The 20,463-nt window shown below is 31.9% G+C and overlaps 1 protein-coding gene across 1 annotated transcript; it reads right to left on the bottom strand.

The window, feature by feature from the left end:
- Positions 1–4,566: 4,566 nt before the first annotated feature.
- LOC124355145 (protein Daple-like) lies at positions 4,567–17,891 on the bottom strand. The gene is made up of 2 exons (XM_046806122.1): positions 16,604–17,891; positions 4,567–4,835 (listed from the first exon to the last, which is right to left on the bottom strand). The coding sequence occupies exon 1, from the start codon at positions 17,594–17,596 to the stop codon at positions 16,658–16,660; it is 939 nt and encodes a 312-aa protein (XP_046662078.1). The 5' UTR covers positions 17,597–17,891; the 3' UTR covers positions 4,567–4,835; positions 16,604–16,657.
- Positions 17,892–20,463: the final 2,572 nt, after the last annotated feature.

The following is a 20,463-nucleotide window of genomic DNA, read 5'->3' as shown; positions in this document are numbered from 1 at the left end:
CAAATATTAATCATACACAAGAGCAGAATACATACAAATTGTTAGAACAATTAATTGTTGTTTTGGTTATCATTACATGTGGTTCCACTGCCATGGCACACTTCCTTCTTTGGTCATGAAGTATGTAACAAAGTGATTTCTTATCTCCGTAGCTTCTTTAGATGCCTGAGCACCATAACGAGGAATAGGTTTCCATGCTTTGTCATAAGCTTCTAAAATTTCCTCAGGCGTCAGTACTGGAGAAAATGATCCCTTTGAGCATAGATAATTGTGGAGGACGGCTGTTGCTTTGACTATCTTGTTTACTAAGTTTACAGCTTACAATTTTAAGGATCTGAAGTAGATACGCTATCTTTGTGCAAGAATGCCAAAAGCATTTTAAACTACTCTTCTACATCTACAAAGTCTATAGTTGAAAATTCTTCTTTTGTCGTTAAGATTAGTATACTTACCATCTTAACGCATGGTAATATTGGCGCTATTTCTCTGCTGGAAATACATCTCCTGTAGTTGGTATCTTTTTTCCCTAATATCGTTACATATCAATGTTAAGATCTCTTCATACTCAGGTTTAGATAGTCGAAAGTATGTTGTGAATCTGTCATCATCTAGCTCCAAATCCTTCATCAGATGATGATACTCGCCGCACTGTCTTTGGTTGATTGGGTGCACCCAGTGCGTTCGGTTTGTAACCGAATACAACAGCATGAGTTCCTCTTCACTACTCGAACTACTATCGCCGTCATCCAACCAAGGCACATTTTTAGTAAACGAGCTATCGCACTATGAACCACTTGCCATGTTACCTGCTTCAACTAAACCGACTGACAGAGCAGAAACTATGTCCCAGTATCTGACAGACGTCGGTGGCGGTGTGAACTGTACGTCTGTCACGCGACATCTGTCATTTTAAGTAACGTGACATAGTGTGACCGAGGTGTGAAATGGCCTTAAAACAGTCAATAAACAGACTTTTTTACCTCTATATTAGACAGAAGCAATATTATCATTAACAACATTACACATTGTTAGGCACATGAACAAATTATTACATTTATTATTTGTAAAACTATTTGTATTAGTATAACATTTTACTATTTAAAATTAGTAGAATAAAATATAACAGAATTGAGGTTATAATAAAAGCCATACTCTACTTAAAAAGCAGTCAATGTTTTGAATAATTACAATAACCATAACAACTCAAAAGCTACGAATGAAGGTTACATTGAGTGGACCTCATTCTAAAGGTCATTGAAAAATAAAAATTTTAACATTTAAATCATGTGTCTATCATTAACCATTTTTGATTGACAGATCTAGAATTGTTATTAGTTCTAAACATTAAAATACATCCAGTAGCATTGCTGGAAATTACAACCCCTGCACTCATTTTCTTGTTAGAAGCGATGATCATTTAAAATTTTAATATCAAATTTTAAATGATAATTTGATATTAATAAATATCAAATACAGCAATATAATAAGAATATCCAGACTCACCTGATTGGGCGTTGATGGTGTGGGTTGATTTTAAAAATTAGACGGATGATTTTTATACAATCATTTATTGGGCATTACAAAGAAATTACAAACAGGTATATTGTCAGTATTATATAAAACACTATGACTAAATGGTTTATAATATTCACTATTAATAATTTACAGGATAATCATAATTTTTTCATTCCTTTTTTAATCTCATTGTAAAGATTTATTAAAATGATGCCTTTTTGAACAAAACTTACCCATGTTTTTACTACATTTAAAGCAAGAATGCTGTTTACATGATTGGGTAATATTACTATACAAGTTTTGGAACCATGTAAAGTGGAGTGTTTCAAACAATGGACTTATTGTTATCCTATGTATTCAGCTCTAGTGAATCAAACTTGTGTTTTACCACATAGGAATAATGTTAAAGGTAAAACACTTCTAATCTCTTATTTTTGGTCATAGAGTTATGAGCAATGTCTCATTTTCAAGTTATGATAAATACGCATAAAAAATGTTTTCTTGTAAAGTGTACACGTTTGTGCATTGAGTATTTAAATGATATGAAGTTATAATTCTCAGAAAATGTGTAAATAAAGAATTAATAATGTACAAAAATGTTATTTTTCTGAATCACCACTAGAAATATCAAATAACGTAAAAAGTGTTTCAATGAGAGTTAAATACATTTTTAAAATCAGATATCTCCCATAACTCTAAGAGTACAAATAAGAGGAAAGACATTGTTCTTATCGGACTAAAATCAAGAAGGCTGTCAGTAAAGCCACTATTTATGAAGGTACTGTACCAAATACGCTCTTTACAAACTACAACTGTCTGACATTTCCATTAAAGAAATAAAACAGCGGCCTTAAGAAATACAATTCAGTAATTAAATTTATTAGGTTTTGAAAATACATTTTTATTGCCAGAAATATACTTTAACACTTCTGCTGATTACATGTGAATCAAAAAGATAAAGGAGTTTTTGCTCTTGGAAATTGTACTATATGGCACCTAATAAGTGTTGTTAGTTATTGTTTGCGCTTATATGTTGTAAAAAAAGAATATGAAATACGTAAAAAATTTAAAAAGTTACTGTTGTATGTGTTGTCTTTCATCAGCTAAAATGCTAAATAATCAATGTGTTCTTATGTTCAGTGGTATAGCTGTTTTAGTTTGGATCAAACAGCTGTTAGATTTAAACAGGTAGCCTATTCAACACAAGTTATAATATTGCAATACAGTAACTAATATTTTGTATCCAGAAATATTACGAGATTTACAATTTCTACACAACATTCCTGGTACAGTACCACCATCTTTGTGAGATACTATATAGGGTGGCGCAAAAGTCACTGGACAGTTGGTTAAAACAAGACTAGATTTATTTGAAATTATTTTTTATTACAAACAATACTTACAATTATTTTTTATATTCAAATTGTTTTCCGTCTTCATTAATACATCTTTGAAGTCTTTCTGGAATACTGTTACATAATCTACGGCATAGTGTGGGATCATTGTCCAAATCATAAAATGTAATCTTTCAGTTCGTCAATAGTATGAGGCTTTCGAGAATAAACAGAGTCCTTGACTACTCCCCATAGGAAAAAATCCATTGGTGTGATATCTGGTGAACATGGGGGCATGTCAATATCTGCCCTTCGACCAATAACTTTACTTTGGAAACGTTTGTTTAAATAATCGCAAACGGCAGTGGCGTAATGTGGTGGAGCACCATCGTGTTGAAAGTAAAGTTCTTGAAAGCTTTCTGCAAACGTCATGAGTCCTGGTACCGCGTAATTCTGAAGCATATCCAAATATTTATCTCCTGTCACTGTTCCTTCAAAAAAATATGGTCCAAGTACGCCAAATGATGATATTGCCCCCCAAACACTCACACCAGGTTGATTCAGCTGTTGCTCTAACAAAAGACTTTGATTGTCAGTATACCAATAAGTACAGTTATGTCTGTTAACTCGTCCGCTTAACTTAAAATTGGCCTCATCAGACCAAATAATTTTATTAAAAAGGTTTGGTGTTTGTGTTGGTTAAGCATCAATCCACAAAACTGAAGTTGTCGATCTGGATCATCTTCAAGTAACCCATGTAATAAACGTGGAATGTAAGATTTATAATTCTGTTTGTGTAACATTCTTTGCACTGACCTTCGTGATAAATCCAGCTCAGATGCTAATCGTCTGGTCAATTTTCGAGGACTTTTGGTTACAGCTAAACATACCCGCAATAAATTGTCATCAGTTGAGACTGTTGTTGGGCGGCCAGACCTTGGTGCATCCATAACAGATTCATGTTGTTCAAATCTATCTGGTATGTCATACACTGTTTGTCTAGATGGTGGTTTTGATCTAAACTATTGTACTACATCTTGCTGTTATTTTTTTCTTCTTTTAACCAACTGTCCAGTGACTTTTGCACCACCCTTTATATTATTATAGTATAGTATTATAATTATTTACTATTATGAATAAACTCATAATTATTATATGTAGTTTAATTATATATTAATATGAATACATATACTATTGATATTAATAAGTACATTATAATATTCAATATGAAATGAAGTTAATTGATATTTTCAGTACGTATATAGTTTTGACAATTAATATTCTATAGTTTGTATGTTAACAGGTATAATTTTTAAATTGTATCAACAATTTTATATGTTACAAATAGCATTTATGTTGCTTTATAAGCTTCATTTCAACAAACTCTAAAAGTAAGAAATTTTAATTTATTACATAAAGATATATTTTTATTCTAAAAGTTGTAGAAAACAACAGTTCTATGGTTGATGAAATATTGTATTATTTGAAGAACATGCACAACTGTAATTGTTCCACAGGAATCTAACTGTGATCCAATCTCTTTTCAATTAATAATGTCATATGTATATTAAACCACTTTTTTAGACTCATAATAATAAAATTTCTCCTTGTCTGTTGTTTCCGTCAAGAACGTAGCCAGGAAAAATTTTTGAGGGGGTCAAGACAACTGATATTTTCCCAAAGTGGACAGAAAGAAAGGTCCCATTTTGTTCCTTAAAAGTTCTTGACTCGTATCTGTGTTGAGAACAATCTTTCAGCAGTATATTTCAGTAATAGGATACTTAATTATTTAAATAATAATAACCGTTTACTAAAAAAGTAATTGAAATAATAAAAAATTTGGAGGGGGTTCTGGATCCCTAGAACCACTTCACTGGCTACATCCTTGGTTTCTGGTTGTTTTTATAAACTACTTAGCATAACCAAAAGACGAATGATTTTGAATTAAAATGTGATAAAACAGCAAGGTCATGACGAACAGCCAACCTAAACATAAACACAAGGTGTTAAAAATGATGATTAAAACAAAATACTAATTAGTTCTAAGCTAAACTATAATTTAGTTCATTTACCTTTCTCTCAGTTAAACTATTTATTATTAATGAATTTCCATAAGTCAGTCCATTCTACACAACATATATATAAAATACTGTATCCAAATTTAATGATTTTTGATACAATCCGTAAACAGTTTATACAGCTATAAGATATATAAATTCACATGTACAAAAATATTTAAATGTTTCAGGAATATGCTCATAAATCTTCCGTATAATTCTTGTAATACAAAGAAAGTTTACGGTAGTCAACTGACAGGACTTAACTGAACTTTTTTTAATTATTCGAAAGATTAATACTATACAATCTTATATAACACGTTTCTTCAGTCGTTATAACATTTGATTAATGATACTCCTATATATTTTTACTAGATCATTATGAGGAATAAAACATCTATTTACATATTAAGGTGAATGAGTTATTATATATTAATTTTTTCATGAGTTTGGTTTATATGGTTAATAATTGAAATGTTGATCTTAGGCTTGTTATTATAGTCATACAACTCCATAGGTGTATCTAGGATGATCAAATGGGGTTACTAGTCCACAGCATTGAATATTCACATAGAAAGTTTAACAGGAACAGTAAGTCCAATTTTTTTCTATAACTTTTAAGAAATAAAATATTTCTAAATAGTTAAAGGTCTATTCACACACATCAGTTGAGTCACAGTTCAGTCTCAGTTCAGTCACAGTTCCGTCCGGAATTCGTCAGTCAACTGTCCGTCAGTTGGCTTCAGTCACTCGTCAGTCACTTTATACAGTGATCTTATAGTCTAGCTTATTTTATCATGAGTGAATTAAATTGGAGAATTAATATATAATTACCTCAATGCCTGATTTTACTATAGTAGAGTTAGCTGCAATAGCGATAGCCTTAGATGACGAAGAGATTGAAAATAAGAGAAAAAAGCGAAGGATATGGGTTCACGATTTATGGAAGAAGAGGGAAAGTCAGGGAGAGTTCATCACGTTATTTAAGGGACTAATGGACGATGAAACTAAGTTCTTTAAATATTCTTAAAAATTTCATTCTTCACAGACGAGTCCATGTACTTAGGGTTAGACATATCATACAAAACTATATTTTTGCAAACAGATTCTATCAATTTTTCATCGTTCATCTTGATGATCGTAACAAACAGTCTTTAAAATATAAACTCAACACAGAAATACAACTTTTAAATAAAAACGCAATCCTTTAAAATAGCAAACACATCCGTCATGCGTCCGAACAATCAAAAAATATCGGTGGGAAGAAATCTGAAAATGACTGACAGACGCCGGCAGAGCGACTGACGGACCTGCGCCGGAACTGAGCCGGGTAAGTGTAGATATCAGTGGCGTAGCGAAGGGGGGGGTCCAGGGGGTCCGGACCCCCCCCGAAATTTTAAGACATATTAAAAAATAAAGCATGGAACAGCAGAAAAAAGGACAGTTATCATTACTCTTGTCTACAAACATTAAATTGATTGATTTAATTGATTGAAGTGACCGTTGTTAAAAATATAATTGTCCTTTCGTTTAAACCATAAAGTATTAAACAATACTTTGGGCTCGGCCTTTCGGATAGTGTAGTGTAATCACGGTATTTCTATAGGGCGCGGTCACGTGATGTCGTAAAGCAACCTGAACCGTAACACGGCGAACAGTTTAAATTAGCGACCACTTCGTTCAAATTCGTCTTGGGGACGTAAAATGACTGCTTAGAATTAAGTTACGACGTTGATTTTAGTTGTCATTAAACTATAAACGTGTATATAATTATCGAAAAAATCACTTTCGGTAGCTTGGATTGCTAACTTTGCCCTGTCTCTACATCCTCGATGTCGCCCTGTACTGCCGATTTAAGTGCGAGTTGGTCCGAGGCATGGACGTCCATCAATACGGGACAAGACGCAGGGACAACCTTCGGTTACATCCGCACCGAACAGCCGCATTCAAACGTTTGCCATCCGAGGTTGGTGTTAAGCTGATCAACAAGCTCCCTGATGAAATCAAAAATTTGAATGAACCAACTAAATTTAAAGCTCGATTGAGACACTTTTTGGTGTCGAGGGTGTTTTACTCAGTGGAAGAGTTTATGATGAGCCGCTGGGATGAAATTTAAAGTAATTGGATCATCCTCTATTTCTGGTGGTAGAATTTAGAAGATTTTAAAACGTATGGCTTAGGTATGAGTCTTAGGAATGAGTGTGGACTGTGTATGAACGGGTATGAATGGGGGCAATTTAAAATAGATATACTGTATATATTTCTAAATAATTTAATTTGACAATTGTATGCAATTTTTATAATTGTTTGCACAATAAAAAGTATTATTATATTATTATTACTTCCGGTCGGAAAATGCTGAGGAAAAGCTCTACTGATTCAGATTTTGACGATTTTGGATTTCACTGGTTGAGTCATTGAGATAAAAGTGGTACTTAGAATTACGTTAGAACATTGATTTTAGGTATCAATTGAACGCCGACTAATACCTATATAATTATAGAAGAAAAATTGAAAAAATCACTTCCGGTCAGATAATACACAGGAAAAACTCTACTGATAAGAAGTTCCGACTACTTTGGATTTCACTGACTGAGGTATTATTTCATTTTCCTTAGTATATTCCGATCGGAAGTGATTATTTTTTTTCTCGATAGTTATATATTTATTAGTCGGCGTTGAATTAATCTCTAAAATCAATGTCCTAACATAATTATAAGTACTACTTTTACCTCAACCACTCAACCAGTGAAATCCAAAATCGTCAAAACGAATCAGTAGAGAGCTTTTCTTCGGTATTTACCGACCGGAAGTGATTTTTTCTCGATAATTATATAGGTAGTCAAGTACAATTTAATGATAACAAAAAATCGTCGTCCTAACTCAATCAAAAATACCACGTTTACCTCAATAACCGAAGTCCGAAGTAGTTAAGTTCTATTCATTAGAGTTTTCAGGTGTATTTTATTTCCGACCGAAAGTGATTTTTTTATTTTTTTCCGATAATTATATACTCGTCTACAGTGTAATAATACAAAAAATCTTCATTATAACTCATTCATAAATACCTCAATTAGTGAAATCCAAAGTAGCCGAACTTCTAATCAGTAGTGTTTTCCGGTGCATTTTCCGACCGTTAGTTCGATCTGTACGCTCGAAAATTGCCCTCCTTTTCTAAAGGGTTTTCGGCCGTCAGTGGCCCAATGTCCCCGAATGGGTATTTAATTTTCTCCACAGAATATAGTTGTATCAATTATACGCTTGAGTGAAGCTCTGTTTTGTTCTTTTTCTTTCTTATCCAGTGAATCCAACATCACTTTGGTGCCGTCTACTCGGCCAGAATCGAACTTCGTAAAGTTTCTGTAGCTATACAAGAAAATTTGTGGTACTAGAGTTGCTGTGAGAGTTTAATTTGCCTATTACATCTTTGCACTTTCTATAAGGCGTAGTTACTAAAGCTGCATATTATTGGTATTTACCTTTTACCAGTGAGTTCGTTGGCAAATAACACACAAATATCCCCCGGATCCCCCGGTTTCGGACCCCCCCCGAACGAAATTTCTGGCTACGCTACTGGCGCAACAGGAAATCCATTATAGAATAATTTTTTTGACTGTGACGTGACTGATGTGACTGACCTGTGACGCGCCGGAACTGATGTGTGTGAATTGACCTTAAATCAGCAATCTAGAGGTTTTGTACTTTTATTTTATTTTTGTTACTACTACCACTATTGGTATTTATTAATAACACAAATCACTAATACACGAATAGTGCCAACACCAAAAGTGATCAGAAGTACTTTAAGACTACTAAAAATGAGTTATTAAAGGAGGTAACCGGTAGGCGTTCATGGCCATTACTCGCTGTCTCTCTCACCTAAAGTGCGGCAAATGTGGAAGCACCAGTGTCTATTATATCTGACAACACCTATGGGTCACAGACTAAAAATTACTAAGCATGAGTCTTGTGGTTTACTATATATCAGCTGTAATAGCTAAAATATCTATACAAATAAAAACAAAAGGGAATTATGATACATTGTTCGATTGCAAGTGTACTTTTAGTTTTATACAAGAAAAATAAACATTGAATATTTGTATCAATGGGAGGGGGGGTTATAATCCCCAAACCCCCTCCTATATACACTTGTATACAACTCTGCCTAGGGATTTTCCAATATTAATACTTAATCTTAATCCTAAAAATGCATTAAGAAAACAAACAATTTACAATTTATGGATTTGCACTTACTTCTGGAGTAATAGGATATTCATGATGGGTAAGATTAGAGGAAGGGACCATCTCCTGTAAAGATTTTATCAGGAGGCATTGCAGGCCAGGCACTGTATCTCAGTCATTTATATCAGATAATTGAAATAAGCAAAATACACTTGTATTAGAACCTGATGGTCAACTACATGAGCCAAAGTTATAATTGAATAGATGAATTTGCTTAATTTAGTGAGTAGAGAAGCAATGTGCTGATGCGATGATATGACAAAGTATCATTGATAACTACTCCAAGTAAATTAGAATAATTTACAGAAATAAAATGAGATGAAATTAATTATGTGTCTATCTTGGGAGTCTTGCAGTGGTTTAAATCAAAATTTATGAACTGAGTATTAGAAGGGTTGAGTTCTAAGCTGTTTGCATCAAATTAAGAGTTTAGTTCTTGAGTACTTTGGAATAATGTTTGCAAAAGAGCTACTTTGATTTTTGTAGCCACTATGGAAGTATCACCAGGGTACATAAGGATTTTGACTTTGGATGTGAGTTCTGAAAGAGCATTACTATAAAAAAAGTATAAAAAGTAAATCAAGAAGAGAAGAGGTCCCAGAATAGATCCCTGCAGAACTCTGGAGTTGACCATTCCATAATTACTCAACACATATTGCCCATGACAACTCTCTGGTAACAGTTCTTCAAAAAGGACTCCAGCCATTTCAGGGCAACTCTGTCAATACCATAAAACCTAAGTTTTTCTAATACTAAATCATAATTTACGCAGTAAAAGGCCCTAGATAAGTCACAGAAGCACCAACAACTAACTGCGAGCCATCCACACTGCAGAAACTTCATCCAAACATTCAAAACTTGCATCAGCTGTGCTTTTCCCTTGTCGGAAGGCAAATAGAAAAGGGCATAAAATGGAGTTTTCTTCAAGATATCTATAGATTCTTCTGAACATCCTTCCCAAAACATATAAAAAATGGCCCTCAGATTATCAACTGAACACACACACACATATATATATATATATATATATATATATATATATATATATACACATATGTTTATTTTTTGGTAATACCTTCACAATTGAAAACTGCAGGAGATCAGAAAATATTCCACTTTGGAAAGAGGTGTTAATGAGGTGTATCAGAGGCCTGTCAATCAGATGTGAGTATTTTTCAGGAGAAAAGGGCACACCTCGTCCCAGCCTGCTGACCTTTTTGGCTGGAGATATAATTTTTTCAGATACCTCCTTTTCAGATGTAAGATCAAAATTGCTCAATTTTTTACTAGTTTTATAGGCCTGAGGCATGAAACTGCCTTATAAGTATTTAGAGCCACCTTAAGTCTATGACGTACACAGAATATGTATTTAAAATGGATGATATTTCACTCTTATCACTAGCAATATAATCATCTTGTCTAATTTGTTTACATGTTTTTCTCTGCTAGTTTCCCTAATTACCACCCTCCACACTGCCTTAACTTTATTCTGAGATTTTTGCTACCCTTTTGAATAGATTAAAATGTCTTCATTTACCATTATTCTCCAGTTTACCAGACTATTCAATCATTATTTTTCAAGTTTTTCCATATTCACTATTTAAACTTCTTAAAGGTTTTTACTAAGAAAAGGTTGTTGATCAATAACATAAAATTTGACATTGCTTATAGAGAGTTTATGAAAATAATTTTTTACAATTTGTCGAAAGCTATCTTTTTGCTTGACTATTTTTATAGGAGAAATTATATCTTTCTTAGCAACATAGTTTTAGAAACAATATCTGTGTTTATCTGCGGCAAATCATTCAACAGACAACATTTTATGTTTAGTAGGATTAGGGCCGGATTTAGCATGAAGTTTGGAGGTCGCAACTGAGGGATCTGAAATTTATCAAATACTCCTACGGAATTGTCTGGGGCCCTCCCCAGAAATACTTGAAAATACACATCTTAAAACACATTTTTACCCTTTTTAGAGTATAAGCATATACTTTTATCAAAACGAATACTAAAAAATATATACCTGGAAAATTTTTAGAGAGGGGCCATGACTCCTGGACCCTCGCCCTAAATCTGGCAAAGAGTAGGATCTCCTAAGGTTTTTATACTTTCTCTAGAGACTTTTACAGGAGAATTTCTTATAGACCTATATATTAGTTTTACATGTGAAAGGTCAGAAGACAGAGATCTTATTGCATGTTTAATAGAAATGTCAGTAATAGAACTTAGACTAATAATCCTCTTTTTCATGGTTTTTCGTTGTTGATTTTTATTAAAAGTTAAACAAAGTTATTTGTGGTTAGAGAGGCTGGTTCTATCAGCTGCCATAACTAATTCAAAACTAGATTTGTAATTTTGTACTAGATTTGTATTTTTAACTAGCTACTTTTGAAACTGTTGTTATGCAAAATAGACAAGTTTAGCATATTTCTCTAGGCAGACTGGAAAAACTTAACATAAAAACACTGGATTCAAGAATTTCTTTATATCTCCTTGAATTTAAGTATTCCTGTCCTACATGGTCCATAAGCATGTGAAAAATCTCTAAAAATTGAATAAGTGGGAATTGATACAGTATGAAGTACAGTGCAGAAGTAAACAGCACTGAGAACATTTTACAACAATCTTTTAGCAAATATATGGGCGATTTCAGTGACTACAAAACACCTGTTAAAATTGCTTGTGTTAAGGCCATTCACTAAAATATTCTAGCTGAGTTTCACCTATCAAATGAACTCTTCATTAAAAAATGTACTATATATGAATTAATTATTTTATAATTAAAAATGAATCACTACATCTGTAGTTAATATTTAAGTGCTAATTTCAAAAACGGCGGGACCATTTTGGCTGTTTTTTTTAAAATAATCATTGAGGTTCGAGGAAGGTTTATATGAAGAGAAAGATCGGAAAAGTTTCCTGGAACACTTAAAATTCGGATAATAATAATAATAAATTGAATGATTTGCCGCAGATAAACACAGATATTGTTTCTAAAACTATGTTGCTAAGAAAGATATAATTTCTCCTATAAAAATAGTCAAACAAAAAGATAGCTTTCGACAAATTGTAAAAAATTATTTCAAAAACTCTCTAAGAAATGTCATGTTTCGCAATACAAATTTAACTGACATTAAACAGCTTTTACTGACACTTTTAATCTTTCTTTCATGTCTCACCTGAAGTCAAAGAAGCTGAAACATTTGTTTACATTTTAGTTTTATAAAATATTAAGTTAATAGAGCTTGATCAGTGGTGGAATGCAGATAACAAAGACAAAGTTACCCTTTTGATCCAGATGAATTAAAAACATTTAATGCATTTGAAATACATTGTTTAAAGTTTGTTTTTAGAAATTTTATTAAAACGCTGTTGTAATAATGCATTATAATGAAGAATGCTTTGAATGTTTCAAATAATGTACTCAAAACTGACATTGTTACATGGCATTTTTACAGTGGTTTAAGGAAAAACAGGAATGAACACCAACATGCCTCAATGAGCCATTCATTCCCAGACTACAATCCGAAAACAACACGACTTCTTTTACGCAAAACCTATTATGTACGATTATTTTGAAATGTTGGGTAGTGAGGATTTTCCCCTTATATTGGGAGAAGATAATTTGACAGTAGTAAGTCTCAGTCCTAAGTACATATGTATCATTTCTTTATCGAGACAATAAGGCGAACTCAACTATGGCATTGGAAATATCTTACATTGCAAGAGCTGGAATTAAACCCATTTTAACCGAAGTAAATAAATAAATCTTTATTTGTCATTCAAATTCTTACAATCATTGACAATGTCATATTGCAGCCCAGGACATGGTCAAAATAAAACAATTTTATCAAAATAATACTTAAACTAACATTAAAAAAAGAAAAAAAAAAACAGTGCTTTAGTAACATAAATTAGTTAGTGAAGGTTAATTTAAAATAAACTAGGCCTAGATATATAAATTAAACAGTAAATAAACAGTTGTCAAAATTTACATATAAAAATTATTATATATCTAAAATGTAATGTTTTTTAATTCTAAAAACCCGTCTAAACTATAGAAAGGGTGTTAGCCAACTATAAAAAAGCTTAGTGAAGGTTTTATGTGGATACTTATTTACCAGAGGTTCTAAAAAATTATAGATTTTCAGCGATGTCACCATGTGACTATTTAAGGTTTTACTGGGGCGGTGATAAACAATTACAGCATTGTTTTTAGTTCTTGTATTGTATGAATGAATTTCGTTGTTAAATTTTAAAAATTTTGGATTTTTTAGAATATAGTTAATTGAATCAAATATATATATAGATTGATAACAGTTTGAATCTCTAACAGAATAAAAAGTGGTTTACAATGTTCCAGCGGTTGAGAATTAGTCATTACTCTAATAGCTTTTTTTTGAAGAATTAAGATGTCTTCAGTTCCTGAGCAGTTGCCCCAAAATATTAAACCATTTCGAAAAACTGCTTGGAAATACGCAAAATAGGCAGTCCTTACATAGTTTTTAGGAACAGCACTCTTAAGGCAACCTAACAGGTAAATAACTCTAGAAAGCCTCTTGCTTATATATTTTGTATGTTGGTTCCAGTTTAGTTGGTTCTCTATATACATTCCTAAAAATTTTACATTGGAGCTAAAACTGTTATCAAGAGGGGCCAAATAAGGTTTCAAGCTAAAAATTATATTTTGTGTCTTTTCTTCATTTAAAAGAAATCCATTAGATCGAAACCACTGGGAAGCACCTATTAAGGTTTCATCTGAAAATTTTGAGAGTTCTCCAATGTTACTTGCAATGTTAATAAAAGTTGTATCATCAGCGTAAAGTATTGTTTTAGCTGTCACTGAAAAAGGTAGATCATTTATACTGATTAAAAATAGAAGTGGTCCTAGGACAGAGCCCTGTGGGACACCATATTTTACTGTAATGTCCTTGGACCTTACCCCATTGATGGTAACTATCTGTTGTCGATCATGTAAATAAGACTTGAAAAATTTGAATGTAGGATCTGAAAACCTATAATAATTTAGCTTTGTGATAAGATCACAGTGGTTAACACAATCAAAGGCTTTGCTCAGGTCACAGAAGGTGACCTGAGCAAAAGCCTTATTTTCAAATACCTGATTAATTTGTCTAATCAAATCATCTATAGCATCAACAGTAGATTTAGTCTTTCTAAAACCAAATTGAGATGCATTTAAAAGATAATTGCTCTCCAAAAAATCAACAATCTGTTCGTAGACCAGCGTTTCAATCAGTTTTGATAGGACTGGAACAACAGAAATGGGACGATAGCTCCCAGGCTCATCCTTCGGACCCTTTTATATATTGGGCAAATTCTGGAAACTTTAAGTAGTCTAGGAAACACCCCCTCTTTTAGTAATTGGTGGATACAGGTTGCAAGAGGATTTACCAAACTTAAAGCTATTTTTTGTAATAAGTTATTTGACATATCGTAAAAATCAAGGCTGTCAGAATTTTACATTTTTTTAATGGCTTTCAAAACGTTCTCTGGAGTTGTATTTTTCCAAGAAAAATACTGGTTGGACACAATAGCTGGCAGCAACTCATGACTTTGAACATTATTTACAGATGCTTTTATGTTTCGTTTAACTTCATTTACATAATTTACAAAATAATTGTTGAAAGTATCAGGATCAATGTTGGTTTTGAAATTATTAACTTGAACATTATTATTTTTTATAATACGCCAAGCCGATTTGTATTTATTACTACTTTGCTCTATATAATTTACATTAATTGCTAGTTTTGCTTCTTTTATGGACTTTTTATACTGATATTTTAATTCATTACACCTATCTCTTAAGGAAACATTTTGATTATGATTGCCCTTTATCAAGTCACTAAGAAACAATAGTTTTTCTTTCATTTTCCTTAAATTGTCAGTACACCACATTTTATTTATTTTTTTGGATAATTGTTCGGTTTTAATTTTTTTAATACTTTGAAAAATTTATATTGTAAATGATAACAGTAAACAGAGACTCAAACATGTATTCACCCTTGAATTTAGTTAGATATATTAAAATTTTCCAGTCATAAGTAGCTAGCTCTGAAGACAGATTTTCAAAATCACATTGAGGGATAAACAATTTAATGGGATAGTCAGTTCTAGAATTATTGTAATCGTTTTCAGTAAATGTTCTATTTTTCATCATAATGTTGACAGTTTCTGAAACCTACATATCCAAATATTTTGACCAGTAGTAGAGAACAATGACTGGAAATAAACGGTTTTTTATTGAAGTGAATTTCCAAGACCTATGTATATATTTTTTTGATTGGAGCAACAGTAAAACTCAGTTATGACATTGAAATATAATTCATTTGAAACAGAAATGTTCCTATACATGCAAAACCAGATATAAGAGTCAGACCGTTAACCTCTGATCATATTAACCATAAACGCTGAAATAAAATATACGGTACCTGATATAATTATGCTTACTTACGTTTTAAAAAATACCATAGAGCCCCATTATATTATATCATAAGTGCCTTAACTACGTAGGGCTTTTAATAAAATGCAAAGCTGCAGGTAACGGCTAGTTGTAAATAAATCTTTTACCAAAACTGTGTATGTTGTAAACCTTATTTAATTCAGTAATTTTTATGTTTTGAATAGATAATCATTCAAAAATTTCTACATGTTATTCTAATATATATATATATATATATATATATATATATACACAACTGATAACATATATATATATATATATATATATATATATATATATATATATATATATATATACAAGCTATGACCCTATCATTTTGAATAATAGCTCCCAAAATAAAAAAAAGAAATTTATACAATGTAAAATTTTAAAAAGTAGTGAAGTTACTTAAGAAGTAGTTTTAAGTTTTGTTATATAAGTTGTAATAAATGTGTTTAAATCTATTAAAGCTAACTGTATTAAAAATTAAATATTTTGGAACATGTGCCAGTGAAATAAGTTCAAGAAAACAAAAACATCATGAAATAAACCAAAATTAGGCTTAAATTTTGTTTAAATTTTCTTTAAGAGGATCCTTGGCCTCTAGTTTACTAAGGAAATATTCTGTTGCACATAAACTTCCAGTTTGGGTGGCATCCTTAAATCCTGTACCTTAAATCGTGAATGACCAAGTGTAGATATATCATTATATCTACAATAAAAATTAAAGTTTTAGTGTCATTAATTATTAATTTTAAGGAAGATTAACAAATTATTGTTTCTATTTGACTTTATGTTTAATTTTAGATTGCTTTGTGTGGTACCTATATACTTTTAAGTGTTTTCAATGATAATTTATTTATCCAAAACATCTACTCTTTTGAATCGATTAAAATGTCTGCATTTCAATAATTACCAACCAGGAAATCAAACATTAATACACCTTCAGTTAAGAACTACCGCAGTAAAAGTAGGAAATACTTTCATGCACTTACCACTGTTCTCCAGTTTAGCAGACTATTCAATCATTATTCTTCAATTTTTTTCTTTTACAGGTTTAGTCTTTGAAACACCTCTTTTGCTCTTCGGTCTCCTCCTCCTGCTGCATTTTGGTAAGCTAAGATGATATCAATCAAATGGTTCATGCCATAGCTCCAGAAAATTAGTTGTCTATTTCCATCCACACGCACATTGTGGTTTTTTAATATTTCACGAACCAAATAAGCTGTGTTAATAGAGTTAGGTGTGTCACATTTCCAAAGACGCCCCTCCCTTTCCCAATTTGTAATGTCTGACAAATCGTACTCCTTTTGTATATCTTTTAGTGTAGATTCAAGATATGTTCTTAGAACTCTCACCAATTTGTATTTATTTTTCGTTATACATACAAGAGCCACAACGTGAGTTGGAGGTGTTATTGGAGAAGTGTTTATGATGCTACTTTCCAATCTTATACTCTGTTCTTCAACTTCGCCCCGTTTGTCAGCTAGCTCTTGTTGTAATTGTGTATTTTCTTCTATTAAAGGACGATGATCTTGTTGTAATTGTGTATGTTCTTCTCTTAAAGAACGACAATCTTGTTGTAATTGTGTATGTTCTTCTTTTAAAGAATGATGATCTTGTTGTAATTGTGTATTTTCTTCTTTTAAAGAACGATGATCTTTTTGTAAATGTGCATTTTCTTCTCTTAAAGAACGATGATCTTGTTGTAATTGTGTATGTTCTTCACTTAAAGAACCATGATCTTTCAGTAATTGTGATTGTGCTATGTCTTCTGTTAACAAGCGAACTTTTTTTTGTAATTGTTTATGGTCTTCTCTTAAAGAACCATGATCTTGTTGTAATTGTGTATGTTCTTCTCTTAAAGAACGATGATCTTGTTGTAATTGTGTATGTTCTTCTCTTAAAGACCGATGATCTTGTTGTAATTGTGTAGTTAGATCAGTTAGATCCATTGTTTCTCCTTTAGTCGATGGTGAATTTTCCATTTTCTATAGATATTAATACTATTATTAACTTCTGAATCAGGTTTTGAAAGCACAGTGGATAATACAATCACTTAATTATTAATTATATACAAAGGTTGATTAGATAGATTAGCCCTGAAAATTTTGAGTAAATCTGTTCAAAAGATAATGAATATATTTCACCAACCTCACTTTTATATCTACACTCCAGATATGTTACCAATGATGAACACAGTCCAACTTTAAGCGAGGAAATTGAGAAATGCGTGTTTACTGGTTATCAGACAGAAATACAATGAGTTGGCAATCTCTTCTAGCAGCAGTGTTGCCATATTGCGCCTGCAGAATTATCCCCATAAAAATACTAAATTTACCTCTTCTTTGCATGGCCAATTTACTTCATGCTAGTTAAAAAACACATTTTATTTATTAATTTAAACCTTAGACTTAAAGCTGATGAATATATGATTCATCATTTAAAGTGTAGTAATTAAGTTTTAAAGCAAAAATATCGATCTAAAGGGTTTATTTAAATGAAATAAAATGTCACTACAATTAAATAGTTTTAATTTTAGCACAAATTCGTTTAACTTTATATTGAAAAATAAACGTGTTTCTGAGGTTGTCTTGGTACTTGCAAAAAGTAAAATTTCTAGTCTCTTCTTTCGACCATTTTACTCTGTTTAGCTATCAACACAAAAAAATGTATTTCCTTATGAGAGTAATTTGTCTTTTTGTAAGAAATATGTTAATTCCAAACTTGGTGTAAGCTTACTGAGTGATAAAAATTATTAAATATTGTTCAGAACTCTTGTCCTCTCACGCGAAACCGGCTGATATGCTACAGAATATGAAAGTACCCGTATGGTCGTTATCAGTAACTACAGAATGATTAATCTCAGACTCTTGAATGCATGCCACAAATCGTGATAATAATAGTTGCGACAGAATCACCATTTTTAATACGGAGTGGCTATATGCCCGGTCACCGGTCTTGGTTTCAAAGAACGGGAAAGACTATGACGTCACAGACTGTGACGCCAAAGGTTTTGAAGTAGCTCTAGCACTGTGCATTGTTATTAAAATGGCGGGTTGTAGAAAGTTTAGTTCTTTTGACCAGTTGAAAACTTTTATCAATAATAAAGAAAATACGGACCATATTCAATTAAGAATAAGTGATTCGAAATATGCTATACACTTCAAACTGTACCAATATCCCTTCTATAAGAACTTATAGTCCTGCTAAAGGCCGATAGTACATAAGTGATTAATAATAAAACTATTAATCGGTAAATGGAAGAATTTATTTTCAAATATCTCTAGACGAGAGACTAATTTCCCTCTTACCACTTACATACAATATACAATGAAATCATAACCATTTGTGTGTTATTAGTAGCCTAAATAAAACACATGTTTCAGTTATTTGATGCAATTAAATGACATACATATATTTTAAAATGACAAAAATTATTTATAATTAATTATGATTTCTCTTAATGACTATTAATTGAAAAATTCCAGTAAAATTGATAGAAACAAAACTATACCTTAATAAAGTACGAAGTGTAGATTCTGGTACATGGTTAATTTTTAGTTGTATATTTCTTCTTTTTAATTTATTTAAGCGTACACTTTTATTAGATTACCGTTCAATACATTACCAATGCATAATAATGCAATTAATAAAATAGTCTAAAAATTGTGTTTTTTTATATTTCTAAGGCAGTGGTGTAAAGGTGACAGTTATGGCTGCCCTTTCGTTACGTCACGGTTGACGTCACCACTCATCGCCCGTCTGTCTAATCTACAGACGGTAGCCGGCCATATAGCCACAGCGTTTTTAATAATCATACAAGAGTTGGTACACCTGACGTGAACTTTTAAGGCAGGAATGTATTCGGTCTTCATTAAAATCTATTGTTTTACATTTTATGGCCCTATACTTACATAGAAGTTTAGTAGAGACATATTCTCATCCTTATTGACTAAGACCATCATTCATATCAGTCGTAAGTAAATATTTGTGGTGGTTGTTGGACATAACCTCTGTGTACTACGAGCTCCTCACGTGTGAGTTTAATGGGGCGATCAAGCCAGGCGGAGAGAAAGAGTAGGGGCAGAGCCGAGCACTACCGATAAATCCCGAAAATTCCTGACAAACCCTGTACATGCGGCTGATAGCGACCTCAGTTCGGAACGGTTCTGATTTCTATTATCTTACGAATTAATGAGTCGTTTTATATCCGAACATATCTGCAAAATATAGAAATTATATCGAATTAATTATATTAATATTGAACTTTCTTTATAACTCCAAAGACACTTTACAAAATGTGAGATGGTGCACAACGAATAAAATGTCATAATCTTTTTGTGCTATTGGAATATATTCAAATTAATAGGGCAAAAGCAACATATTATAATGTGGAGTCCTTAATTGGTAGTAAATAAATTAATAATTACGCTACAAAATCTGTAATAAGAGTTATGTAATAGCTGTAATAAACTAAGGGTATTAAAAAAGAAACTTGCGAGTAAATATTCAACCAAAAACATAATTATAGAAATATGAAAGATTCTTTAACTAGGTAACTTACTATGCTAAGTAGGGCTCTTTTTAATCCTCCTGGATGTTTAATCCCCCCTCGAATGTTTTATAGCTACGCCACTGAATGTAACGAGGTTACTTTGTTACATTAGACTTCCTTACGCCTTTTTTGGTCTTTCGATACTCCGTTGTATTGGTTTATTTGTATGTAGACAAGAGTAATTGCGAGCCATTAATTAAGTTGTAAAATCAAGGTTCAATGAAATAAATTTAATTGCGCTGCATCCTGCAGCATCCAGCTTTGAAAATGTAATATATGTAATGTTGTACCAAATTA

Source organism: Homalodisca vitripennis, chromosome 2 (genome assembly GCF_021130785.1).
Source record: "Homalodisca vitripennis isolate AUS2020 chromosome 2, UT_GWSS_2.1, whole genome shotgun sequence".
Taxonomy (NCBI): Eukaryota; Metazoa; Arthropoda; class Insecta; order Hemiptera; family Cicadellidae; genus Homalodisca; species Homalodisca vitripennis.
This window is presented reverse-complemented; position numbering and strand designations above follow the sequence as displayed.